The sequence below is a fragment of the Nothoprocta perdicaria genome, unplaced genomic scaffold (assembly GCF_003342845.1).
Source record: "Nothoprocta perdicaria isolate Ctin4 unplaced genomic scaffold, notPer1 scaffold_307, whole genome shotgun sequence".
In the NCBI taxonomy this organism is placed as follows: domain Eukaryota; kingdom Metazoa; phylum Chordata; class Aves; order Tinamiformes; family Tinamidae; genus Nothoprocta; species Nothoprocta perdicaria.
Window position 1 is genome coordinate 158,992 of NW_020455541.1, and position 24,170 is coordinate 183,161.

The following is a 24,170-nucleotide window of genomic DNA, read 5'->3' on the forward strand; positions in this document are numbered from 1 at the left end:
GAAGAACTCAACTAGCAGAATCTAACAGCTTACAAAACTGCGATTCAAGATGCAACTCACGGCTCTGCTTTCCCTTCCCTGTTGCCCCTCTAGGGCAACAATAACTAACAAGCGCGGCAGAAAGAGGACATCCAAAGACATCTTCCATCCAAGGACAACTAAGAGTGAGTTGGGAAAGGGAAAAGCTTTGGGTGCACGAGACCCCTCCGTTTTAGAGGTGAGAAGCTTTGCCGAGAGTTAGGAATCTGCTTATTTTGGTAGGATCTAACCTAAATCCAAGGACTGCAGTACAACAGTGAGGAAATGGAGGAACACACAGACAAGCTTTGCTGGAAGATGTGCTGTAATGTCTCACAGGTGCTCACAGGTGTCCTGGTGCAATCCAGGATTAACCTAGGAATAAAGGGACTACAGCTATGGAAGGTGAGGAAGGCAGGGTYGCAAAAACTGAGTCTATAAAAGCTACGTAATTCACCATTCTCCATGTTTAGGTGACAACTCCAAAGGAGCAGAGCTTGCATGYGAAGCGAAGGCGACCACATCATCTTGGGACGTGGCCTTAGAAAGAGAGAAGGCAGCTCTGCTACGAAGCTACCAGCCCTCAGGGGATGTATCAGCCAGGGGCCCTTCTGCCTCGCCTGGGGTGACAGCCACCCAGTCCAAGCCCAAGAAATTCCCACAAGGAAAGAGTGTAAGCCAACAAGCGCCTTCCACATGTTCTTCTGAAACGGAAGGCGACAAGGTGATATTGGAAGCAGTAACTCTGAAGCAGAAAAAAGACCAACCTTGGCAGGGTGTTCAAGCTTGCAGAAATACTGATCCGCTACTCCTGTACCATGAGAGACTTCTCCAAACCTCTGTATTATTCCTCAAAGTACATAATGTGACGGACTTACATGACCGAGAAACGCTGCTGATGTAGCACTTCATTCCAAGTGGGACCCCCATCAGAAAAGTCAAGCGACTCCTTCCCCCAGCTAAGAGCAAGCGCCTACAGAGGAGCTCCCAACCGGCTGGTTTGGTGCACAGGGAAAGGCAGAGTCCCTCCTCGCTCGTGCCTTAGACACTGAACGCTCAAGCACGGACCACGCTCCTACGCATCCCAGCCAGTGTATCTGCCACCTGCTCTCACGTGGGGCCACCAAGAGCTTCTCTGGCTCTTCCCAAGGTCTCCTCGCACTYTCTCAACACGACCGACGGCGACACCCTACGCGGTTTGGTTAGCACGGCCGTTCCCTTCGCCGGAGGCAGCACCGCAGCCGAAGGAGGCGGCGCGTGCGGAGCGCCCCAGGCGACACCGGCTGCCGCCTCCCGGGAAACGCGCTTCTGCGACCAGCGCTTCCGTGACGCTGGGAAACGTCTCCAGGTCTCTCCCCAGCGCYGTTTCCCCTCTCCCTTTCTTCCTGCTGGACAATCGCAGGTGGCCGACAGCTCTGTCCTGCCGCTAACTAAATAGAAGCCCCATTGAGAAGCATCAAGAGCTCTGTGTTCCCTCCGTTCCCTGCCCCAGCAGCAGCCAAGCAGACACTGCACCCTGCCAAGACAAACACGTGGGACCCGGCAAAAGGGGAGGGGGGCTGGTCCTGGAGACAGCCCTCCAGTCTAAACTTCTTAAGGACTCCATATAAACATGCTTTTATAGAAAAAGGTGCTGCCTCGTCTAAAAACACAGATTCGGCGCAAAAACACTGCTACCTTTCACCCTCTCTGTTAGTTTAAGGTGTGTTCAGCTCAATGACTGTGCAAAACCTGCGTCACTGCTACCTGCTGCGCGCTTTTTTAATCCAAAGATGAAAACTTTTTGGAGCCATGCTGAACACTGCGTGATTTATGGGAAGAAAAATAAAAGCGAAGAAGGATGCTTTGCCTGCAGCACATTTCCCCTCGCCTGCCTCCACCAGAACACWGCCACAGCAGGGGGATTTGATTCTAAGTCTCCTCCACGTGCAGCTCCGGAGTTATATCTTAAATTCACTGCATGGATATTATTTCACAGGCCACATGGGATCCATATTTTGTCAAGAATCAACTGATTCTCCAGGTTTCTGCTTTAAAAGCAGTTCAACAATACAGGAAGAGTTAAATACTCTAGAAACTCTCCAAGCYGAACCATTTGCAGCACGATATCCCTCCTCAGCTGATGACAGGAGTGCCACATGCCACCACTTCCTCTGAGCCACAGACAAATCTCTTCATTTAGGTACCAACACACAGCAAAAGGCAGAGCRCCACGTTATCTCATGCTAACGCAGAGCTAAGAGCGGAGGCTGACACCACAGGTAAACGGTCGGTGCCCTGGGCATCCCTAGAGACAGGGAAAGCAGCAGCAGGCCGCAAGCCAGCGAGTTCCTCCTTCCTGGGAGCCCGTCTGCCCGTCCTCACCGGGCGCTGCTGCACAGGAAGCATCCCCACGGCTCCACGCACAGCGGGTCCCAGCTGCTGCAGAAACCCAGCAGGGCAAGCCCTCATCTTGCTGGAAAAGCTGCCCTCCAACAGCACCACGGAGTTACCTGCAACGCCTCCCTGCTTTTTCCTCCTTTCGCATTTATTTCTGTAGTCACTGCTTGCCTACCGTGCACTGATCCCCATGCACAATTATTAAACCCAATAAAGCAAAGGCAACTAAGCATCACACATTTTTATTCCATGTATGACATGTTGGGGTGGTTGAGCCTCTGTGGCTCTGTGTCACCACGCTGTGTGCAACACCTGGTCCTCATCGCTGTGTGCGCAACAGGCCTTGAGGCCCACGCGAGGGCCCAGGCTGCCCCGCGCCCGGCGCGCCGAGGAGGGACGAGCGGCGCCTTCGGCAGAGCCGCCTTCCCGGCCACCTCGGGGAAGGCAGCTCCCTGCGCCGTCCAGCTCCTCCACTGGCAGGGAGCGCGAGAGTCCTTCCAAAAGGACATACYTCTCTCCCTGCACATCTCCTGCGTGTGAAGGCATTTATGGTCTCGGCATACTTGGCATATACAAAATACTGCACTTGAGAGGAACGCTGGAAAAAAGCTATATGGCACCGGGGCGGCCGTCTCGAGAAACAGATGTCCGCGCTGCAGGTGCCGGGTGCCTCGCAGCGGGAGCTCTGCSCGGCAGCTCCGCCAGCCCCCTGGGAGCCCTCGGAGGCTCCCTGCGCTCCGGACAGGCACGCGGCTTTGGGGCTAAACACCAACATTTGCGGGTTTTTTAGCTCTAAAGCCGCAACACCCTTATAGCTATTTCTGGCCTAGCAAGCAGAGATGCAACAGTTAATTTTTCCTCTTTGGAAGATCAATGTGATATAAAAATCAATGCTGCAGCAAGCGGTTTATCTGCTGCACAACTCCTGGCATTTCCATCTCAGACCATTTCTGAATCGTCCTGGTCTCACTTCCTGGAGGATACTAAACATAGGCAGCAGAGAGTTGCATGTTTTGTCTSATTTAAAATGGTCTTACAACGATACAGGCTTATTTTAAAAAGTTAAAAACAATTTCAAATCAAATTAAATATTCAAGTGGGATTTTGCAGCAACCCGAGTTATTCACATGGCACAGGTTTCTGACTATCTAATATMATTTTTAAGGCAAATATCTTCTGCAGCTACCAAGAAAAACATTACTTTTTCAACCAAACACCACGATGAAAACTCGGAAAGAGAATGAGAACACAGGAATGTTTAATATTATCTTCCAACCTATGGATGCAGAGGCTAAAATACACACACTTAATCCAGGACTGAACATCAGGCTGAGCAGAAACAATACGCTCATTTCCTTAAGCMGGGCGACTTCGCCCTGTGCTTAACAAGCCCACTTTAAATGCAAACACACGCTGCATTTTAAGCCTATCCAGCACAGTCTGGGCAACACTGTTAACAATAAAAGCATCGCTATCATTTGAGACCAGGGAAAATGCAGCCTAGTCAAAAGCCATCTACAGCTGCCCATTCTGCAGAGCAGCAATCAAGGGATCGATCATGATCTGCTACTACATAGAGATTTCCAGTCAGTAACTGTCTGTTTATGTAGAAAAGGATGAAAAAGTAAAAAGAGAGGCTGGAGAACTAARCTAGATGAATTCAGATACTGAACAGGCAGTGTGTCTTGCCAGTCTGTGTTTAGAAATGAGATGCTTGATCCTTGCCCTGTGCCACCACGGTGCTGTTAGTCCTGAGGAAACTGTCAGGACACTGGGCTGGATAACMAAAATGGATCAGATTAGAAATCTCTAATGCCATTCGACATGGACAGCACTGGGCAGACACTTAATACCAAAGACCACTCCATTTCTGTATCCCAAGCAAAATCCCTTCTCACACTAGCCACTAACCTGCTGCACGAGCGCAGYGGAGGAAAGCGAATGGCAGTACGTTACTGGGGCGGCACACAGGCCTAATTTCAACGTTTTAACCTCCTGATTGAACATACACAAGAAAATTCCTTTATGCTGAAATTTCTCATGCTTGGTTTTAATCCAAAGTTTGAGTTCCTTTTTTCCCCTCCCCTTCAGAAAGTCTGTGGAAAAAAAAAAGACAAATCAATGGAACCCCTCAGAGTTATATGAAAACGAGAAGAAAAAACAAGCTTTAATTTTATGTGGAAAAATGTGTCTATTTTTCGTTCTTGGAAAACCTAGAGAGATTCATTTTAACGGCACAGAACTGGCACACGAAATGCTTTGTCCTTACAGGAGCAATTGTGGTTTTGAAATATCAGTTATTAAAAGCTGAAAAGTATGCACGGAGCACGCTCAGCAAAGGCAAGGATCTCGCTAGGCCCGGCATAACTCTGTGGAAATATTTACTGAGGACAAACTGCATCTCTGTGGCAAAGACAGCAGCTCAGTGCTGCTAATTATTTTATAGTGGAAGGGCACTGGCCGAGCACTTGGCAAGTTCACTGCTGTGAAAGGAGCCCGAGGTGGGCAAGGTACTTAGGGTACATAGGGGTACTTAGTCCCTGTGGCACAGTTAGCTTTTATATGGACAGGACTGCCAACTCCTGCCATAAACCTGGTGTTTCCACAACTCCTGCAGTCATCGGATCACAAGAGAATCACAACTTCCTTTAGAAAGTGGGAAGGAAAACAAAAAGCAAGGACATGTGAGAGCTGTCAAAAGAGAAAAAATAAGAACTTCAAAYCAAGCACTGACAACTCCAAAACAAATAAAAAGAATACAAACATGTCAACATTTCATGATTTGGAGAGAGGGACTCCTGAGGTGGGCAGCAGCAGAGGCTGCTCTGTGTTGGGTCCCCATCTCCCTGCTGCCCCAGAGAAGGAGCTCGGGGCACCAGCACGTCGACCCTTTTCCTCTGATCCGGCAGCTCCGGACCTGCCAGTTCTCCCGCGGGGGCCGACATCCGCGCGCCCACCCGAGCGCCGGGTCTTCTGCCGCTCACCTGGCCGGGTACTTAGAGACTTATGAACTCCATTTTTCACCCTTCCTAGAGCAATTCCAGGTTAGGCCACGCGTTTCACATCTGGGCGTTCAACACCACACAAGACAGGCAGATCTGAAATACTCCAACACCCAGCAGTGASTTTCCAGGGCACTGGGTATCTCAAATCCTAACGGGCACCCTGCTGCAAGCTGGAGAGATGTGTGCCTCCCACTTGACCGGCTCAGGCAACTCCAGCAAAAGCGTAGTTCCAAGGATGTGTTAGAGCCCTTTTGATTCTTCTTTGCTACAATATTTATAAAGTATCCACTAACTATTTTTGGCACTACCCACAGTGAGTTTGGAGGCAAGCACACTCACTGGGAGACCTCAGCTGGAGGTGCCGCTTCCAGAGGCCATACCTGTCTACCTGGGAAGCGTCTTCTACAGGTCATCTTCACAAAAAGTGTAGCAGAATCACTACAGAACCTAGGCAAGACTCAAGATAACCAAGGTGAGAAGACTGGACAGACAGAATTTCCATTTCCCCACATATCCAGCAACACATCAAGGCTTCTCAATCCATGCTCCAAGCAGCTCCGAAGGCCCCTCGGCAAAGCGCTCGGCTGTTCAAAGGCCTCAGAAGGACCGAGCTCACCAAGGCCCGTGTCCAAGGCACGACTTGGTGCTACTGCTAAGCGGTTGGCTGGGTTAGCCTCCTGCGCACCAGACTTCCCAAGACACTAAAACACAATGAAATCTAATGAAGGGTGAAAAAAACAGCTACCTCCTGAAATGCAGATTTTCCTAGCAAACAAAAGAACCAGAGATTTCATGTATTTTACACTGGCTGTTAAGTTCTGTTTATCAGAAGCTACATGCAACATTTCAAAGCATGGACACGCCAAAGCTAATAATATTTACAACAGACTCATTGTTTTCTAACTGTTCTTCATCTTCTTGTGATGAGATCAAGATAAAAAGCTCACAGAGGAAAAGCATCGTTTTACACGCTGGTGATTCAGTCTGTAAGAAAGAATCACAGAACCATAGAGTGCTTAAGGTTGGAAGGGACCTCAGAGGTCATCKAGTCCAACCCCMCTGCTCACACAGGGTCACCCAGAGCACGTGGCACAGGGCTGTGTCCAAGTGGGTTGTAAAGATCTCCAAAGAAGGAGACTCCACAACCTCTCTGGGCAGCCTGTTCCAGGGCTCTGGCACCCTCACTGTCAAAAAGTGTTTCCTTAAGTTCCTGTGGAACTTTTGGTGCCTYAGCTTGTGGCCGTTTCCTCTAGTCCTRTCRCTGKCCACCACTGAAAAGAGGCCGCCCCCTCCTCCTCACTGCCTCCCTTGAGGTATTTATACACRCTGATCAGGTCCCCCCTCAGCCTYCTCTTCTCCAGGCTGAACAGGYCCAGCTCYCTCAGCCTTTGCTCACAGGGCAGATGTTCCAGGCCCCTGATCATCCTCATAGCCCTGCGCTGGGCTCTCYGCAGCAGCTCCACAGAAGAAGAAAAAAGAAAGAAAAAAACAAAGAAGAAAACAAAATGACACTGCAATTTGTCAGAAAGTTTGTTTACTACTGCATTGTTGTTGCCCTTTTTTCTTTATATATTTWGAAGTTAGTGACAACATTGCAAAAGTAATCTAGGAAAATGAAATACAGGTTTAAGACCTAAGTGAAAGTAAATATTTCATCATCTTAAAAGGACCAATAATGCTTTGGCTCTCTCCATCATTTCAAGACTTTCCTGATGAAACATGAGGTCCAAGTGACCAACTTACATTTCCATAACTCTTCCACAGGCCGCACTGCAAAGGGCCTCTAGACCAGACGCTCAGATTCTCYCCCAAACTCACAACTCCCTTGTCAGCTTTCCACTTCTTCCCTCCTTCTCAACCAACCCTGCACTATATTTTCTGTCCAATGGTGTTTCTTGCTCCTGTTGCAAACCTCGGGCCATGCGGCTCTGAGRTCAAACTCCAGATATGAGCAAGTACAGCACGGAATAAACAAGGAACATCAAGAAAGGCATTACTGAATATGGCTTCTGCATCTCTACCAAATGCAGTTTCGACTTCAGTGCAAACACTACAGTCAATAACAACCTTGAGAAAGGGTACAAGGATTGAGTTTTGAGAACATTGACTATTTGGGTTTCTATTTACTTTCTGTTACTGAGACACATACTTGAGCACATGTGATATGTGAAGGCAGAATGTGAATGAGTGCCTGATTCATGTGCACTGTGTGTGTTACCAAGGGCCCACACAAGTCACACAATCTGTTTTTTATTATGGAAACTTTAAAAAAGGGTTGAACTTACTAATTCTAACAAGTTTGGACTATTCTATAACCTGTCAGTTGGGAGTTTCGGAATAAAAAAAATTGGGCAGTAATACACTACTTGGGTAACAAGGAGCAAAAATTTAAAGATGGGATTCAACAGCAAACAGTGTCAGCCAGGTAACAGATACTCACCCTTGATTTATTTCAACCCTTTTTTAACCACCTGCACCAAGGACAAAACCTCTTATCTGCGCTCAGACACACTCACTGATGCCCCTCTCTCCGCTTCTCCACATGTGGGCTCATCTTCCATATGCCAAATCCAGAAGCAGCACTAAATATTCCTCTTCCTGGAGTCTTGACTAGATCTTCACAGGTACTATARGATTTGCAACTAGAACAAGCAGCACCTGGAGCAGAGAACCTACAAATACAGGCCCAGCAGAAACACCCATTCTGCAGCTTGACTGTGCTGTCAAGCAGCTGTCCCAGCAGCTGTTCCTACTCTTCCTTTGTTACACAAAGTAGGACAAACGGGAGCRTTGCTCCGACCTTCATAGAGCGGCTCAAGCCGCAAACCTCTCACTTTAAAGGTATGAATTGCAAACAAAACCATGCTCTGCCTTCAGAGCAGTTCTTCAAACTCAGAAGTAAACTGAGTCCAGAAAGACTCTCTTATAAATAACAGTCCAGAAGTTCTGCCAATCAGAGCTTGGACATTTCAGTTTCACCAAGCCAGAGCTTTTTTACACAGACTTTCAACAGGTTTCTATTCCTACCTTCCTCTCAAGAGAAGCTGACTGAACAAGACACCTCCGTCCTTAGGATTAGCATAACAAGGAGAGCTGAAAATTTAAACCGGTCTGGTCTTCTGATTTCCTTCTGAGTCATAACACCCTGCTTGTGAAGTCTTTTATTTTGCCTTCAAATGAAGCTTTCTCTGAAACTTAAGAAGAAAAACACCCAAGTAACAGCATTATCTGGACTTCTGGGCATTATAATTTTTCTGATGAATAGACTTATGCCTATTCATCAACAATCCTGATGCAGATACAGATTTTAGCAAAACTGGAGGAAGTTCTTAAGTACCCAAATCAAGAGTTTAAGATAATTCCTGCTAGACTTTCCTAAGAACCCCCAGGATGCTCCCTCTAAAGAGCCTATAAACAACTTGGGCTTCATCACTCAATCTTGCTCAGATGGCCCCTATGGGCTGCATGTCCTCCCCTGCTTCAAACGCCCGACCCTGGAGCTTACACCCAGATTCGACCCTGGCGCACGCCAAGACGCAGCCTCACCATGGCCAGGAATACTCCGATGGACTCAGTTTTCCACCTGGAAAACACCTGGACACTGCCATGGAGGCAAGTATCTACCTCCTCTCCCTCGCACCCGCCGGCTCCCCCCATGCCAGCTACCCTGGGCCCATTTGGTCTTGCCCATTTTTGCAATTCCTTCTGTGCGTGCAGACACCAAGGGGCGAGGAGCGTCGCCCGAGGCAGCCGCAGCAACTAAWGCAGCCTTTGGCTTCAGCTGCCTGCTCCTGCGGACACAAGGGTCCGCCAGCTCCTGCCGTGATTCTCCTTCTTGAATTTCAGCCTTCTACACTCACATGAAGCTTGCTTCAAAGCCGGCTAAACAATTCTGCCTGTCTGCCAATTGTGGTTAGGGCTGTTTTTCAGGTTTCCAGAATGCTTTCTTTTCTCTTTCATAAAGACGGGTTATTTTCACTTCCTTCAAACTTCCCCTTTAGGGAGCACATCATTTTCAACGCTGCCACTACTGCAGCAAAAGACATTGAGAAAGGCTAGCAGAAAACAAAACAAAAATCAATACTAGTGAAACGTTGCTTAAAAGGCAGAGCAGTCAACAGCTGGGGTGCCAGTCGACTTATCTCTTCTTAATCAAAGGATGAGGAATAATGCAGGACTACCAAACAGCAGGGATCGATTTTACTTCCATCCTGCCTCTCAATTATTTAAAACCCTGCTGCTGTTCTCTCCTGACAGGAGAGGAGACACCCTGTTTAAGGAGAAATGCTAAAACTTGGTTTCCAGTTTCCGAACAGCATCCTGGAAAGGCCTCCCATGAGCACATGCTGCAGAAAGCTTCAACCACCTTCAGTTTCTTGGCAGGAACACGGTTCAAGTAGGTAGACCACAAGATCACTGCAAACTGGCTTCCTCCAGTCACCTGCTGAAATACACAGCATGGTGCTAGCAAGATACTCAAATATTGTAAGAAAAATATCTGTTCAGCCAACACCTCCTACAACCCGCTTACATCTGCCTCTCATGTTCCCAGCAAGAATCAGGTGCCATTTCATGTGAGCMACAGAGCCCAGATTTGGGCAACCATCTCCACAGAAGGAGCAAAGAAGAGGGGAGGGAGTCAAGCGGTGGCCTGGGAAGCTGTGAAGCCCTAAGCAAGCCCAGTGGTGACACCAGGAGCTTGCGCACGGCTGGGGCTATTTGGACGCCTCCCCCTGGAGTCAGCAGAAGCCAAGGCTCTTCTGCAGCACCCCAAGGAAGGAGGATTTTCCCACTGCTCCTCTGAGCGCTACCTGGCCAGAGACCCCAAGCAGGCCAGAGGGCTGGTTTTCAGCAGGAATTATTTATTCATAAAACTTCTCCTTTCAGGTAAAAGAAAGGTTTACAGCTCTTGTCAGCAGCTTATCGCAGCTTATTGTCTGATACAGAGAGGCCTGGTTGTGTGCAGATTTCCAAGGAGTCCTGTCCCACAGAACAGGATCTCTCTGCTGTCAACCAACAAAACCTCATTTCCATCTCCAGCTATAAAGGGATTACTTGGACCAAACATTTCATAACAGCTGTGATTGAGTGATCCCTTAACATGTGAGAAAGACATTTGCTGTGCTGGGCCTCTTAAGCGTTGGCTCAAGGGAGCCAGGCTTAAGGAAATGGGGCTCCCTGCTTCGAGGTACCAGCAGAGGGGGAGCGGCTTCAACTTTTATGAAACTTGGTCAGGGCAGAGGAGGACTCAGCACTTCACGCAAAACATTTTTTGAGACATTCATTATAATTTACAGGGACTTTCAAAAGTCTTACAGGGCATACATACATCACATATCACAACTGTAAGTATAAATCACRAGAACTGATTTAGGCAGCCTTATGTGTTCTGACAGTTTCCTTTGATTTTTTCCTGGACACCTGTTCCACAAACACTCTTAGTCTCTAATCCCTTACTTCCTTACTGCTACCAGTCATCTGTTGCACTGCTTGTAGAAGTAACTCCCTGTGTAGCAAAAGAATGGAAAAAATCCTACCTGAAATAGGGAGCTCTGAGAAGAAGCCAAGAAAGGTGGTAAGAAAACAGTCAATCCACTGACACACACACACACAGAACCTCCAGACGAAAACACACACGACTAAAGCATGCTTTGCACAGGCTTTCTTTCCTCAAAATGCACCACGTAAAGATGTTTAAAAGTAAACTAAACACTAACAAATGGTGCTGTCAGGTTGAACTGCAGCACTGCCCTTGAGAAGCACAAGGCTCCGCTCTGCACAGGCGYGCATGCGCGGAGGGCACAGGCTCCCTCGGCAGCACCGGGGCTGCGCCAAGGGCACCGCGGCCTCACGCCAAGGGGCCRGGAGAACCGAGAGGAGCAGCGAGGAAAGGGCAATGAAGGCATCCAAGCAGCAACACGGTACCYGTGCAAGAAGACCAGATTGGAGAGGAGATGGCCGTGTGGTTCTGCACTTGAAATAYGCTCGTCTCCAATAAGGAAGATGAYGTAAGAGTCTTTCCTACCAGAGAGCTAGGAAACACATTCATGAGGATGTGCTGCATGTGCTAAAATGTGAAAAATGTAAACCAACCCCACGATCTTCATAACATACACAATGATTTTAACAGAACCACGTCAGGACAGCTCTCTAGATTTAAGCACGGCACACATAAATATTGACTGGTATGTTTAATCATGGTTTAAATATGCATTATTTAATACATATTTTACACACATTTTACCCGGTTATTAATGTGGAAAAATTCATAATAATTTCTTTTCAGATGAATAAACAAGAAAACTATCATTTCTCAATCAGTCAAGACCGACTTCAAACACACAAAACCCAGAAACCTGTTGTTGCTACTGAGCACAAGACTGTGGTTTCTTCCCTCTTTCTTCACTGCTCCATCAGTTGAAGGGAGAAGACCCGTGGGGCTGGGACATGATATATTTACATTTCTTTCTTCATCTATCCTTTCTTCATCCGACCTGCCCACGCTCCCACTTGCTCCTTACTGAGGAGCCTGCTCAACTGCATCTGCTTGGGGGAGTGGAAAAGCTGCAGCTGCCTCCCTGCCTCTCCCTGCCRGGGGAGCACGGTTTTCCTGAAGGGATTTCCTGGGTGAGTGCCACTCTGACACAGGTCCTTTGCTTTTGTGTCTCGTTTTACACAACGCATGACATCGTTTTCCAGTTGGAAAACCTAGTCCCCAAACTGATCACATATTTCCATGCTATGAAAGGCATTCATGCAGCTCCTTATATTTTGGCCTAAATTGATCTGTATTAAGTCTGTAGCCACACTACTGTGCATCTATTCAGCTTTTCCTGTGACCACACAGTCCTTGGAACAGCAAGGAGAGAGAATGGCAACTCATAGGAAAACTATCATTTTAGAGGAAACAGGAGGAAAAGACAGAAGAAGCTAGAATCTCCAATCCTGTACAGTGTGTAAAGGCAAATCTATCACTGGCCCAAATCTGGGCAGCTAAAAAAAAAAAAAGAAAAAAAAAATCTGCATAAGCTCTAATTAGACTGCAAGACAGAGGGATGAAGTAGCAATATGCTTTGAGTGACAACCTCAAGGAGAAGTAAACTAGACATATGAAAGTGTCTTCTATATTATTTTATATTGACACTTCACTTTGATCACCACAATTTTCCTTCTTCAGCCTCCTTTGCTTGGTGGTTAATGAGAAACTCCGCATTCAAGGACACGAGGGCACCATGTTTTCCCAGGTTTGTTCTGGAGCATCTGAACGTGCAGAATTCCCCTTTGCTCTGCAGCACCATGTTTGACAGCTCTGCCTCCGTGCCTGGGAAGAGCCACTCACCGTTGAGGCCACAGGGACAAACCCCAGGCGAGCCCAGCCTGACAGCGATGCGGGGTGACGGAGACCACATGGCTCCATCCAAACGGGGGGACTCAGCAGGGCTACTAGCTGGGACGGCCACTCCAAGGGCACCCGGAACGCATCAAGCCCCATTCAGGAGCCTACAGGGCTGCCAGGCACAGCAAAAGCCAAGAGGCCAGAGCAGGGAGGGCAGCGAGGGGAGCGTGTGGCAAGGAGGCTGCTCCTGGGCGGAGGGCGCAGCAGGGCAGGTAGCAGCAGCTCAGGAGCTTKCAGCAGCCCGAGGTACTGACGCGGSCGGCGCAGAGYGGCCCGGATGCGGCTTTATCTCCCTGTTTATTTGGCTTTCCTGCGTGCTGTGCTCTCGGAAGGTTCGGGATCAGCAGATCTCCACCCTGCCGCAGCGTGGGCAGTGGAAGCGCAGGGCTTCCCACGGCCCCCTCGGCCGCAAGGCGGAGGGACGTGGGGCGAGGGCAGGGTCCCCTTTGGAGCCTCGCGGCGGCCGCGGCAGGGCCTGCCGTGCGGGTGGCCCGGCACACGCTCTCCTCCRCGGCTCTCTCTCCGGCCCCTCGGAGCTCAGGACGCTCGGATGACTTCCGCACAGCACTGCTCAATCCCTTCCTCAGGGCTTTTTCCCAGACTTGACCTCATCTCCATGAGTACAGAAAACTCCTTCATATATTCTAATCAGAGGTTATAAGTATTTATCTTCAAAACGCTCCTCTTCACCAGCTCCTAGAAAGCTATTTCTCCCACAGGGTTACATAACACGGTCACCTCGGGAAAAAGCAAGAACCAAGGCTTTAGTACAAACAGAGGAACAAGAAACGTGCCCTCATCTGAGATTTGCTGGAACAAGGAGGAACAAAAAGCACTAGAAACAATCAAAATCTCTGGAAAATGCTTAGATCTCAATATGCGCTTAAATACATTCAAGAATTCAGTAAGATTTTAAGGGTTTGCCTCAACCAATGACCAAGTTTTTGTATAACTCTCTGTAGTAAGAGTAATGTGCACTTTTCCRTCTATCTTTCCATTTAAGAAGTTCTAAACGCGTTAATGAAACGAATGCCCAAACCACTAAAACGGCAGGAAACTACCCCCAGGCTCCTCTCGTGAGGACCGAGATGTCGACACAACGTTCAAGCCTAATGCATGAGGAGCTGCTGCTTTCAAGGGGTCTCTCTGCAACGGGATTCTTARGGGAGATAATCCCATCAGATCCGAGCTTAAGAGAAGATGATGAAAAAAGGACTGATTGGCACGGTTACAACACACACAGAGATGTCCTCATGTCTCAGCAACCTTAGAAAAAAAAGATGACAATAACAAATGAAGAATCATCTTCTACAAGCAAGGTACCCAAGCAGTTTTGTTATTGGCAATACTATCTTGGCAAATATCCCCAGCCCAAAAGCTGAAGGTTCAAAGGCAGGCAGGCTGCCGCTGCATCCGCAAATCGCTGCTGTAAACCTGGAAGGTTGCAGCTTTCTCGTGAATAAAGCAAGCCACACTGCCCTTGGCATCCAAAGCCAATGATTAGCAGGTTACCGGGCTCGCTCTGGCCCTTTTATTTCATACCAGTCAAGTTAATGTTCTGCAAGAAACCAAAGACAACCTTGACTCATTTTTGGCATCATATAAACACGAACACAAACCAAACTGTAATTCACACAAGGAGGTTCACGTCCATAAAGAAAACTGTTAGTCTGAAACACAAGTAATAGCAAAACACATCACAAATCAGTACAAAATTGGTTTTCGTAGAGAGGAAAAACGCTAATTCAGAAAGCACCATCTTAACTTTAAAAGGCTGCCTTTGCAGAGTGATTTTTAGCAGTAAGAAAGAAGGAAGAGACAAAACCCAGGCGTTTTTAACTACAGTGAGCAGAGGTGTCTACTCTAAGGCCAAATACTGCCCTGTACTCCATCCTACACAACAGCCCTGCATTAAGACAAGATAGAACTGAAGAACAGGACCGAGTTACAAGTTTTACTGCTGGCAAATATTTGACAGATTCTATAAATATTATATCCATAAATACTGCGATTGTGATCAAAATAATAGATGAAACACAGAGTAGCAACCTAGGGAAACAACCTTTCCAAAACCAAAGCCCTACCCTTCAACAAAAGGCAAAAATTAGCAGTAGACAGTGTTTCAAATCCACCCATTCTGACTTCTACACAAGCAAACTGGGCAATGCTACTTCATGGGTTTTCTTCACTATTACTACACGCTGTCATCTACATGTCACAGCATTTGTCAGCTACTCACTAGCACTATAACCTTTTTAAGCTGCTCCATGACTAATTAGGTGCTCTTTAGCTAAGGTAAGTTCATGGACACACACAATTTTTCTAACAAAGTTGTTTTGCAGCAATATTGAACAGATGTGGAGAAAGGAATCTGCAAAACTGAAAGCATGCGGAGGACTTACTGCACCTGCAGATAAATAAACCTTTCGTTAAAAAAGCATTCAAACAGCTTGTTTTTAAATGTAAATTTAGATTCAGGAACAGACCACAGACAAAACCTTGGGTAACTGGCATAAATCACAGCTACCCTTTATATTTACAATCCAATAATCAGAATTTAACTCTGTGATACCTATGGGTGGGAGCAAAAACTAATAATGTGAAAGCCAGTAACATATAAAAATTGCAAGTTATAAAATAAACCATTTTACCCAACTTTCAGCAGGTCTCTCACAAGTCATTATTAAAAAAATCTCCTCATGTACAAAAAGACAAGTATTCCTCTACACCTTTGGACCCAAACCTCCCTCCCAGGTACATGCTGCAGGTGCTGTTACCATCGCGATTCCTGTTCTTTCTCCCTAAGGAAAGGAGTTAGCCAACCACACCAATAAGCTTCTAAATTCCTTTGAAGTTGAAAATACATCTGCCCCATAGACACATGGTCCTAGAATTTCTCACTGTTGTTCCAGTTTCTGTTAAGCCAGATTTAACTCACTCTTCACATCTTTAGGATACACCGAGGATCAAATACCCTATCTTGGTTGAGAGAGGCATCACACTGCAACACCAAGCCTGAAAGGCTCACTTAAAATCACTTCTGCCAGCCCCGGAGCTGGTGGGAGGAAAAAAGCCTGAAATTAGAGCAATCTTCAGGATTGTTCCTTTCACCCTCACTTGCCTAGAGCCCCAAAGGCCTGTTATACCAGCCAGGTGGRCGAAGCAAGCAAGCCAAGGTGCTCCAAGCACGTGAGGCGCTGTGGCTCCGGCTGCGGAGAGCAGGGAAGAGCGGAGGCACCGGAGCAGCTCCATGTAGCCGGGATGTCCCCAGGCGGCCGGGGGCAACAGAGGTGACGTGGCAACAAGGGGGAGCAAGGTTGGAGCTGCTCAGAAACCGTGCGGGGGAATTCAGCCCAAATTGGGCTTTATTCCTTCTGAGAGCCCCTGCGGAGGGAGGTCCTGGGCAGCCGTCAGAGCCCAGGGGTGAGCTGCAGGAGCAAGGCCGTGGCGGGGAGCAAGGTGATGCCAACACCTCATACTGCGACCCACGGCTTCGCGCTGGCGCTGTGCTCTCACACCCTCTCCCCTCCTTGAACAGCAGCTCCTTTTCTCCCACTCCATGCCCTCGAAGCCCATGACACAGCACAGGGGCAGCAACACACCACACACAGCCCACAGACTCCTGTCCTCTGCTCTGGACCCTTTTGGAACCTGCTCTCATCTGCTCATACATGTGACAGCTGGAAAAAAGAACCACCACTTTATTTAACTGAAAGCCCCATGCGAGCAGCTTGCGAGCCACATGGCAACCTGTGCTGGGGCTGCTGGCTGCCTTCCTGTAATCCCCCTTGATCCAATTCATTGTCTTAAAGTGGTGTCTCACTTAACACAAGAGCTTCATTCAGGATTACCGCTCAAATAAAGCTCCCAGCGACAAGGTCTCATTCGCAGCACGTGCACAGGCGTCCGCTTGGCCTTTGTAACTGTGCTGCACTGTCAGCAGGCACTACTTAAAACAGCAGCTGATAATCTCAGATGTCAACAGCACCAGCATTTCCCTCATTTAATTAGGGAAAGTCCCAGTGTTTCGGCTGCAYACAGCCCTAAGCTTCAAACCACGTGTTCAAAGCAGACACAGGTTACAATTCCTCGGCGAGTGCTTTACCTGAATTAAGTTATGTGCAAGAGGAGCTCGTGCCRGGGGCCCGGGGCTTTGCCAGTCAGTACTTATCACAAAACAGAACCAAATTATTAACAGCTGGCACGTGACAGCGAGAGGGAGACACATTTCCAAGAAGGGCTGCTTGTTGCAGACGTGTTCACGCAATCCCGTTCCTACACGGTGGCAGCCGCAAAGCCACCRCATTAATCCTGCGGGATGTTGCAGTCCTGTCCCGCCAGTGCTCCTGCTACTTAGGGAGCACAAGGTAAGTATTGTTAGCTCGCTGTAGCGCATGATTGCATTAGCCACTGGTATGTGTACGCAACGTATGGCCACCCTTGCAGTATGGGATTTGTGCACCAGGCCGCTCGCTGCATCTGCTTGAGCCACAGCGAAAGTATCACGTGTTTCTGACAAACACGGCGCTCGGGCAGGCGCCGTTTGGAGAACCAACCATTTTTAGATGCAAACCAATCAAGTCTTTTATGATACCTTCAGATGAAATGGAATTGCACATAGGAAAACAAAAAAAAAAGCGCAAGCTTACTTAATAAACAAACCCTTTAGAAGCTCAACTTGTTACCAAACAAGGCTATAGGGCAGCCTACGAATTTGCTGCACATGCAAAATAGAGTGTGATACTTTGGATGTCTTATTCTACACTCATTCAACAAGAGCTTTAAAATAGCTTCGTTATTAATTGTTCCATTTGGATGGTCTCATAAAATTCAATATGGTCCAAACACAGACATGGTTTCTCTCTCTTTTGTATCAGCCAGATTAAGGATTTTGCTCAGCAAACGAGAGGAAATATGTCAGAGTAAAGCACTAGGGCCACATAAATCAAGTACGTACCAAAGGGTTTTCTAAGTAATAAAGTTCTTCAAATTATACCATAACTATTGGGTACCAAAGGCAATAAAATCTGCTTGTAAACTGATAAAGTAAGAGATAAACATGCCACTGAGCAAGTCTTACCAGACCATCACAATTGCTAATAGCAACAGAAGCTCCGGGGATGTCGGTTATGTCTCCCACGTAAGCGCAGTTGGTCCACAGGGGCTCTCTTTTCCATAATCTCTCCGTAGTAGYTCTAGTCTGACTTGTGTTCCCAGCATCGTTTCCATCTCCCGTTTCCACAGAGTCTTCATACCACTCCACTACTGCCTCAGGAGCCACCAAACGGGTGTTGGGTTTCAATCTGAGGTGGAATTCCCTTCCAAACGCCGTGACATTAAAATACAGTTGTTTGGGGCTCTGGGATGCCTCCCTTGGTGATCTTCTTTGGTGACTTGCAGAGAGGATATTGGAGATGTAGCTTCCGTCTGCATTGGTACTGATCGGAATCACTAACCCGTATGGTCTTGGTCTGCTTTTTGGTACTTCTGCCAAGAAAAGTATTCAAAAACAGGCTAATATTAGAATGACAGGATGGAACAAGCCTGAAGAATGAACAACGGACACAAGAAAATKCAAGTGTATGTGACCAGAACAAACTACAAGTGCCAAGATACAACATGCCATTACTTTGGCTGTGACAGGTTCACCGTCTTTTCAGAGAACACCCAAGCTGCAGTTCATTTATACGGCACCCCACTATTAGTAAGTTTTTGRGCCTCATCTCAGTTGTGATGCTTGTTGGACACCCTGCCTCCCATGGTTCACGTCCTACTGAATCCCTTCATGCAGTCCTCTGGCATCTCCAGCTACCCAGTTAGGCAGGACTGTGGGCAATCAATTGCTAGGAAAAGTTATCCCAAGGCTAATTAATTTAGCAGTGGAGCCAGCCAGGTAAGCAAAGCCAGAACACAAGGTAGATAACAGCAATTAAAACCATGCTGGCTTGTCATTTACTAGTGATCCCCACCGGTCCCATTGGGATTTGTGTCTCATTAGCAGCAACATTAGCTGATTGGCAAACTTCTAATTGGGGTGTGAATTTCCCTATGTGAATATGAAGCTCACTTTACAAGTCTTCTCCTTATGCAGAGTGGTCTCTTCCTTGCAGCCTGGAAATAGGACTCGGCCTGAGAGAGTAAATTTTTCCCTCTCCATGCTCCTGCTATTCTTAGACATTGATGAGAAAAGCAAGCTGATTTTCTTTTCATACAGTAGGGCTAAAACATCTAATAGGAATGTACCCGGGAACGTCAGCCAGCCACCCTTAACTCCCCAGAGAAGGGTGTGATGTGGCGCTGCGCTGGCGCCGCGCTCCCGCACCGRCACTGCTCAATCCCAGGGGATGTGACAGCGGAGCAGTGGTGCCTGGTGCTGGCAGGAAACAAATTCACATTTAACGCACACATCCACACCTGCACTGAACAGACCCATGCTGTATCCTAAGCGAGTGAAAAGGTCCTACTAAGACAAATGTTCTGAAAATTCAACTCCATGTCCTACAGCTACTGGTCCAAGCAGGTTCTCCAGGAGCAGCCAACGAAAGCATTTTGCTATTACACTGCTAAGAGGAGGTGCTAACACTGGTATCCCTAATTGTACATAGTTTTCATTTAAATCACTTTTAGCAACCAGTGATCACTTTAGCRATTTTAGAATTTGGGGAATTAAGAACTGCTGACTTAGCTCCTTAGCTATGGGGCCACATGGAAAGCCCGGGCTCCTCCATCCTAATTAGACCAGGCCAAGAACAGGGAATGTGGCTGCTGGGCTGCGGCTCCTAACTGGGTCACAGCACCCCCAGCTGCTCCCCGAGCTCCAGCCTTCCCAGGCTCACCTTCCTCCTGCTACCTCACAYGGACTCTTTGGGGCTTCGTAGAAGTGGGATATAAAAGCCAGAGACCACAGCCYGGTGCCCAATTCCTGCGTTTGCTGTCCAACTGAGCAGTGACTTTGCACATGTTGCGGCACCACTTCCAGCCATCTGCTTGCGGGAGCAGGAAGATGTTATTGCTACCCACAAGAACAGGCGGTCGGCCACAAGAAGGTAGGAACAAAGGGTGGAAAAAAACATTTTCAAGTTTTTGAGTCAGCAAAAGCACTTTCCAGCATCTCTGAACGCTGAGCTAGGGGAGGAAATGCCTTTTGCTCAAAGGTAATTAAAATTAAATGTGGCATGACTAAATATTGAAGACATCGAAACTCCTCCGCTGACTTCTGTTACTCTTTTTCCACAGACTCCATCATCTTAGGAAATCCTATTCCAGCTCTAGGTGTTCTCTTTCCCAGGCTGAAATTCCAAAGTCATCCTGTTCAGCTAATGCGCAGCTTGCAGGAAGACAGAGAAATAATAATACAAAACCCCAGTTAACTGAAAATTCTCCTCATTTTTTTCACCTGGCCTGAAACTGTTGCTGCACTTGCACAACGTGCAAGTTGAAAGGAAACACTTAGGAAAGAACATTGCATTCTTTCATAATGTGCCAATACATAATTAGTTAGAGAATGCCTCAGAAAAGGAGCCTGGCCATAATTTTTTTCCCCAAACACACAYGAAGCTACAAATTAATGCTACTGGCTCACAGCAGTTGCATTTGCACTGCTGACAAGTGAGGTTCAGAAGCCCTATTTTTTATTATTTTTAAGGAAAACTATATTTGGAAGAGCAGTACTTCTGTTGGCAGAGAGTTTTGTGAAATACATTGCCCAAATTTCTTTCATGTGGGTGCGCATAGCTACCATCCAGACTCATAGCTGTCCAGCTAAGACAGTGGATTTCAAGCACAAAATCAAAATCAGTGAAAAGCAGCAACTTYGAACTCAGACAAATTATTCCTTTGTTCAAGTTACTTACGCGAGTTTGAAGATGCTTCTTTTCATCCACTTTTAAAGAGGTCTTTAAATAGTAGTTAGTGTTGACTTTTCTCACCTTTTCTTTGCTAACATAGCATGTAAATATATTTTGTTAATGGGACCTTCCTTTTTCCAGCCTTCTGCATTACAGACACGGGACCAACTTTCACAACCAAATTAACTTTTTGGTCTCATCAACTCCTTCGGCCATCACAGTGACCAATGACATCACATCCTGGAACTGAAAGTGCTGGTGGCATAATTTGCCCACAAAAAAAAAAAATCCGTTTCATGACAACAAGATGCAGATTAAACCGTCTCATGCAGTGACCACCTGCCTCTTCAGACTGCTAGAAAACAGTTCAAAAGGGAGAGTGACCACACAGAAAAATAGTCCAGTTTTACCAGCTCAGTCTAGTCCTGCATGTTTTACAGCGAGGTGACGGCTTCGCCCGCGCTGCCCTCCTGCCCTGTTCCCTACGCTGGTGACACCGCTGCGCAGCGGGGCGGGCAGCATTCGGTGGGGGGGMCAAACCTGCGGCGGGTGAAGCTCACGGGCAGTTCTGATGCTGGGTGACTAGGACATGCGGTGGGAACCGCAGGTAACATCCCCACCAAGCCCCTAGGGTGAGCTRCAAGTCGTGTCCCCAGTTGTCCCACACTGGCATGGGTGAGACGACCCGAGAGCTTCTGTCAGCTTCCAGGGCTCGCTCGTGTCTCTTGGAGGATGCACCTGAATGTGCAGAGTCCAGCTGGAAGAACTGGCAAGGTCAGTGCATGATGTAAGGATTATGCCAAGTTCCCAGCCTTGGCTAGATTAACTTTGCCCMCAGCTGCTGGCAGTGGGTAGCCGAGTTCCTTAGCGGAGTGTCTGCCCCTGGTGAGGGGCGATGGTGGCACCGGTGAGCAGTGCTGGGTGCCACGGCACGGGAGGGCAGCGTGGATGCAGCAGCACCCTGAGCGCCGGCTCCTCCAGGCTCACGCGGGCGCCAGCACCACGGAAACGGTTCCTCTCCACAGTTTCCAGGCATTTGCAATAGATTGGACAGTAATGTAGGTCATGAAGCTTGGGCTACTCCCCTGCTATACAATACATTCCATATTGATATTTAAAAAAAAATCTATATACTTTTATTTATCCTAAGCAACTATTCAGGCCACAAAAAAAGATCAGCTGCTGACAGCAGCTAGCCCTGGGCCAAATCAAAATATACAAGATCAATGCAAACTGACACTTAATAGGGACTTTAAAGTAGGCCAGCCCATTTGGAGGCAATCCTACTGCAAAGTTTTACTGCAGTCATTAAAGCTCTAGACCAAGTACACCATACCTTTAAATCACMATCTACAGGACAAAACATTATGTTAAATACTACCAGTTTCAAAACCACAGTGCATGGAAAAAAATCCCAATGGCTGTAAGGTGCTTTTTCGGTTGGTTGGTTTTGGAAGATGCAGATYCCCCCTCACGAAAGCACCGTATCGATCCCTCAAAGACAGAGTTGCTCATGGACAACTGAGCCTTGGTCAACCTAAAAAAGAAGCTCCAGGAAAGGAGCTACATCTTCCATCTGAAGGCATTTTGTCTCATGTACGGTATAATGTATGAGACACATTCCTGTTTAGCTTACAGTTACTAAAATACAAATGCAATCTATATCTCATGGAAGCAACCAGAAATAAAATACAGGAGCACAACAGCAGGCTGCTGGAAAAAGCAAAGCTGTTTTTCCAGCTTGAACGTATCTAAGCTTTCTCTAGACCTATTGCTCATCTATCACAGAGAAACATCAACCTGAGTGCTTAAGTACGCAGTGCCAGAACTGAAACAGAGATGATGAGACTTCCAAAATTTAGAAAAATACTTGAGATTCTTTTCTCAAGAAAACCTCAAATGAAAGCCTGAATCAAAAGCTCAAGACTGGAGGTCTGGTGGCAACTGGAAATACAATTGCCTCGGATCCTTTTTCGCCACTGAGGCTTCCCGCAGGCACAAGTTCCAAGTCTGAGCAGCTTGGCMAAACTGCTGAAGCGCTTATTTCAGAAGGGGCAGAACTAAGAAACAGGTAAGGGCAGGCTGACGGCCACGCTAACGCTCTTGGAGAGAGCCCGGGGGATGTGACTCCCGCTTGCGCATCCTTTGGGATCCTCTTGCACGCCAYGGAGCCCTAAACTGCCTGGTATTTCAGAACGCAGATCTATGGAGCTCAGTTTGCATGCACATGTTCCCCATTACACGAGGCTTCCTGTCTTTAGGRAATGGTTAAAGACATTTAACACGGAAGAAGACGCGCCCCGCGGGCACTGACTCGGAGCTCTCATTTCAGGACCATGACGGGCACCAACTCCGCACTCCTGCATCCTCTTAGGCATTCAGGCCGTTTGCAAAGCCTCAGCCCACAGTCTCTTGAGGCAGGTGGGCAGGCAGTGCACAGGGCCGCAGTCTCAGACTCGCTCCAGCTATGAGAAAAGGTTGAACGCTTGCTACGCAGAAGCGTTCTGATGACAGTGGCTTGCCCTGGCCAAACGGAGCAGGCATGTCCTCCCCGATGCAAAAGAAAGCTTGGGACCCAGAACTGCCTTGCCACATTTTCCCCTGGGGTGCTTTAAGCACTGCGCAGTTCTCAATTACTATTGCTTTTGTTTTCAAAAATTGCAAGCAAAGTCAAGTCACGCCACATCGCTGTGCCGAAGCTACCAGTGCTGCTGGCCAGTAGCAGGACATAGGGTAACACTTGCCAGCATAAAGATTCCTCCTCCCCAAAAAATAAATAGGCTCACCACGTTTATTTTTCCCCCCCTTCCTTGGAAGTTACAGCAGAACAGGTAACAAGGCTTACCTGCTTGGATCTTGTGCTCTTCAGCAGCCTGCAGAGGAGACAAGAAGCACACACGAGGTCATTAGTGGGATTACTGAGCAACATGCGACTGCACAAGATTTCTAGCAGGCAGAGAAGTTGCTCGGTATGAATCCCATTATTTTCTGTATTTCTGCTTTTAGCTGCCAGGAAGGGCATTTTTCCTTAACTGAATACACAGCAGCTCCCTCCGAAAGGCTAACTGAGTCTGTAATAAGTTTAACATAAACAGAGCAGCTAAGAAATGTGGGTTCTGAATGAACCTTTCGATAAGCCGTGCCAAAAGAATAAAAAAAAAAATAATAAAAAAAGTTCAGTAGCCAAAAGAGGCCTCAGAATTAATCCGAGGGGTGCCTCTGGGGCAGTGTGGGTGCCGCGCCGGGAGCCGGTGCGCACGGCCCGCGACGTGCGGCAGGGACAGCGGAGCCCGCGCGCGGCGCCCCGCAGCTGCGGGGACCCCGGGGCGCCCCAGCGCGCGCGGGCAGCACTCACCTGGCGGGCGGCAGCGGCGCGGAGCCCCCCGAGCGCGGCTGCCACTAGCCACAGGGACAGGAGCACCATCCCGAGCCGGGGCGCCGCCGAGACCGCCGCCGGCGCCCCCGCCCGCACCGGCCCCGCGCTCCTCCGCCTGCTCCCGCTCCTGCCGCCCGCGCCCGGGCGGG

At 48.0% G+C, this 24,170-nt stretch overlaps 1 protein-coding gene across 1 annotated transcript in view; it reads right to left on the minus strand.

Annotated features, from left to right (window-relative positions):
• ADAMTS3 (ADAM metallopeptidase with thrombospondin type 1 motif 3) overlaps positions 1-24,069 on the minus strand; it is a 105,495-nt gene extending 81,426 nt beyond the window's left edge. The window contains exons 1-3 of the mRNA XM_026042548.1: positions 24,001-24,069; positions 23,491-23,518; positions 17,879-18,285 (exon numbers count right to left, since the gene is read on the minus strand). Of these exons, the coding sequence (XP_025898333.1) occupies positions 17,879-18,285; positions 23,491-23,518; positions 24,001-24,069 (504 nt within the window). The remainder of the gene's footprint in view (positions 1-17,878; positions 18,286-23,490; positions 23,519-24,000) is intronic.
• Between the last annotated feature and the right edge of the window lie 101 nt (positions 24,070-24,170).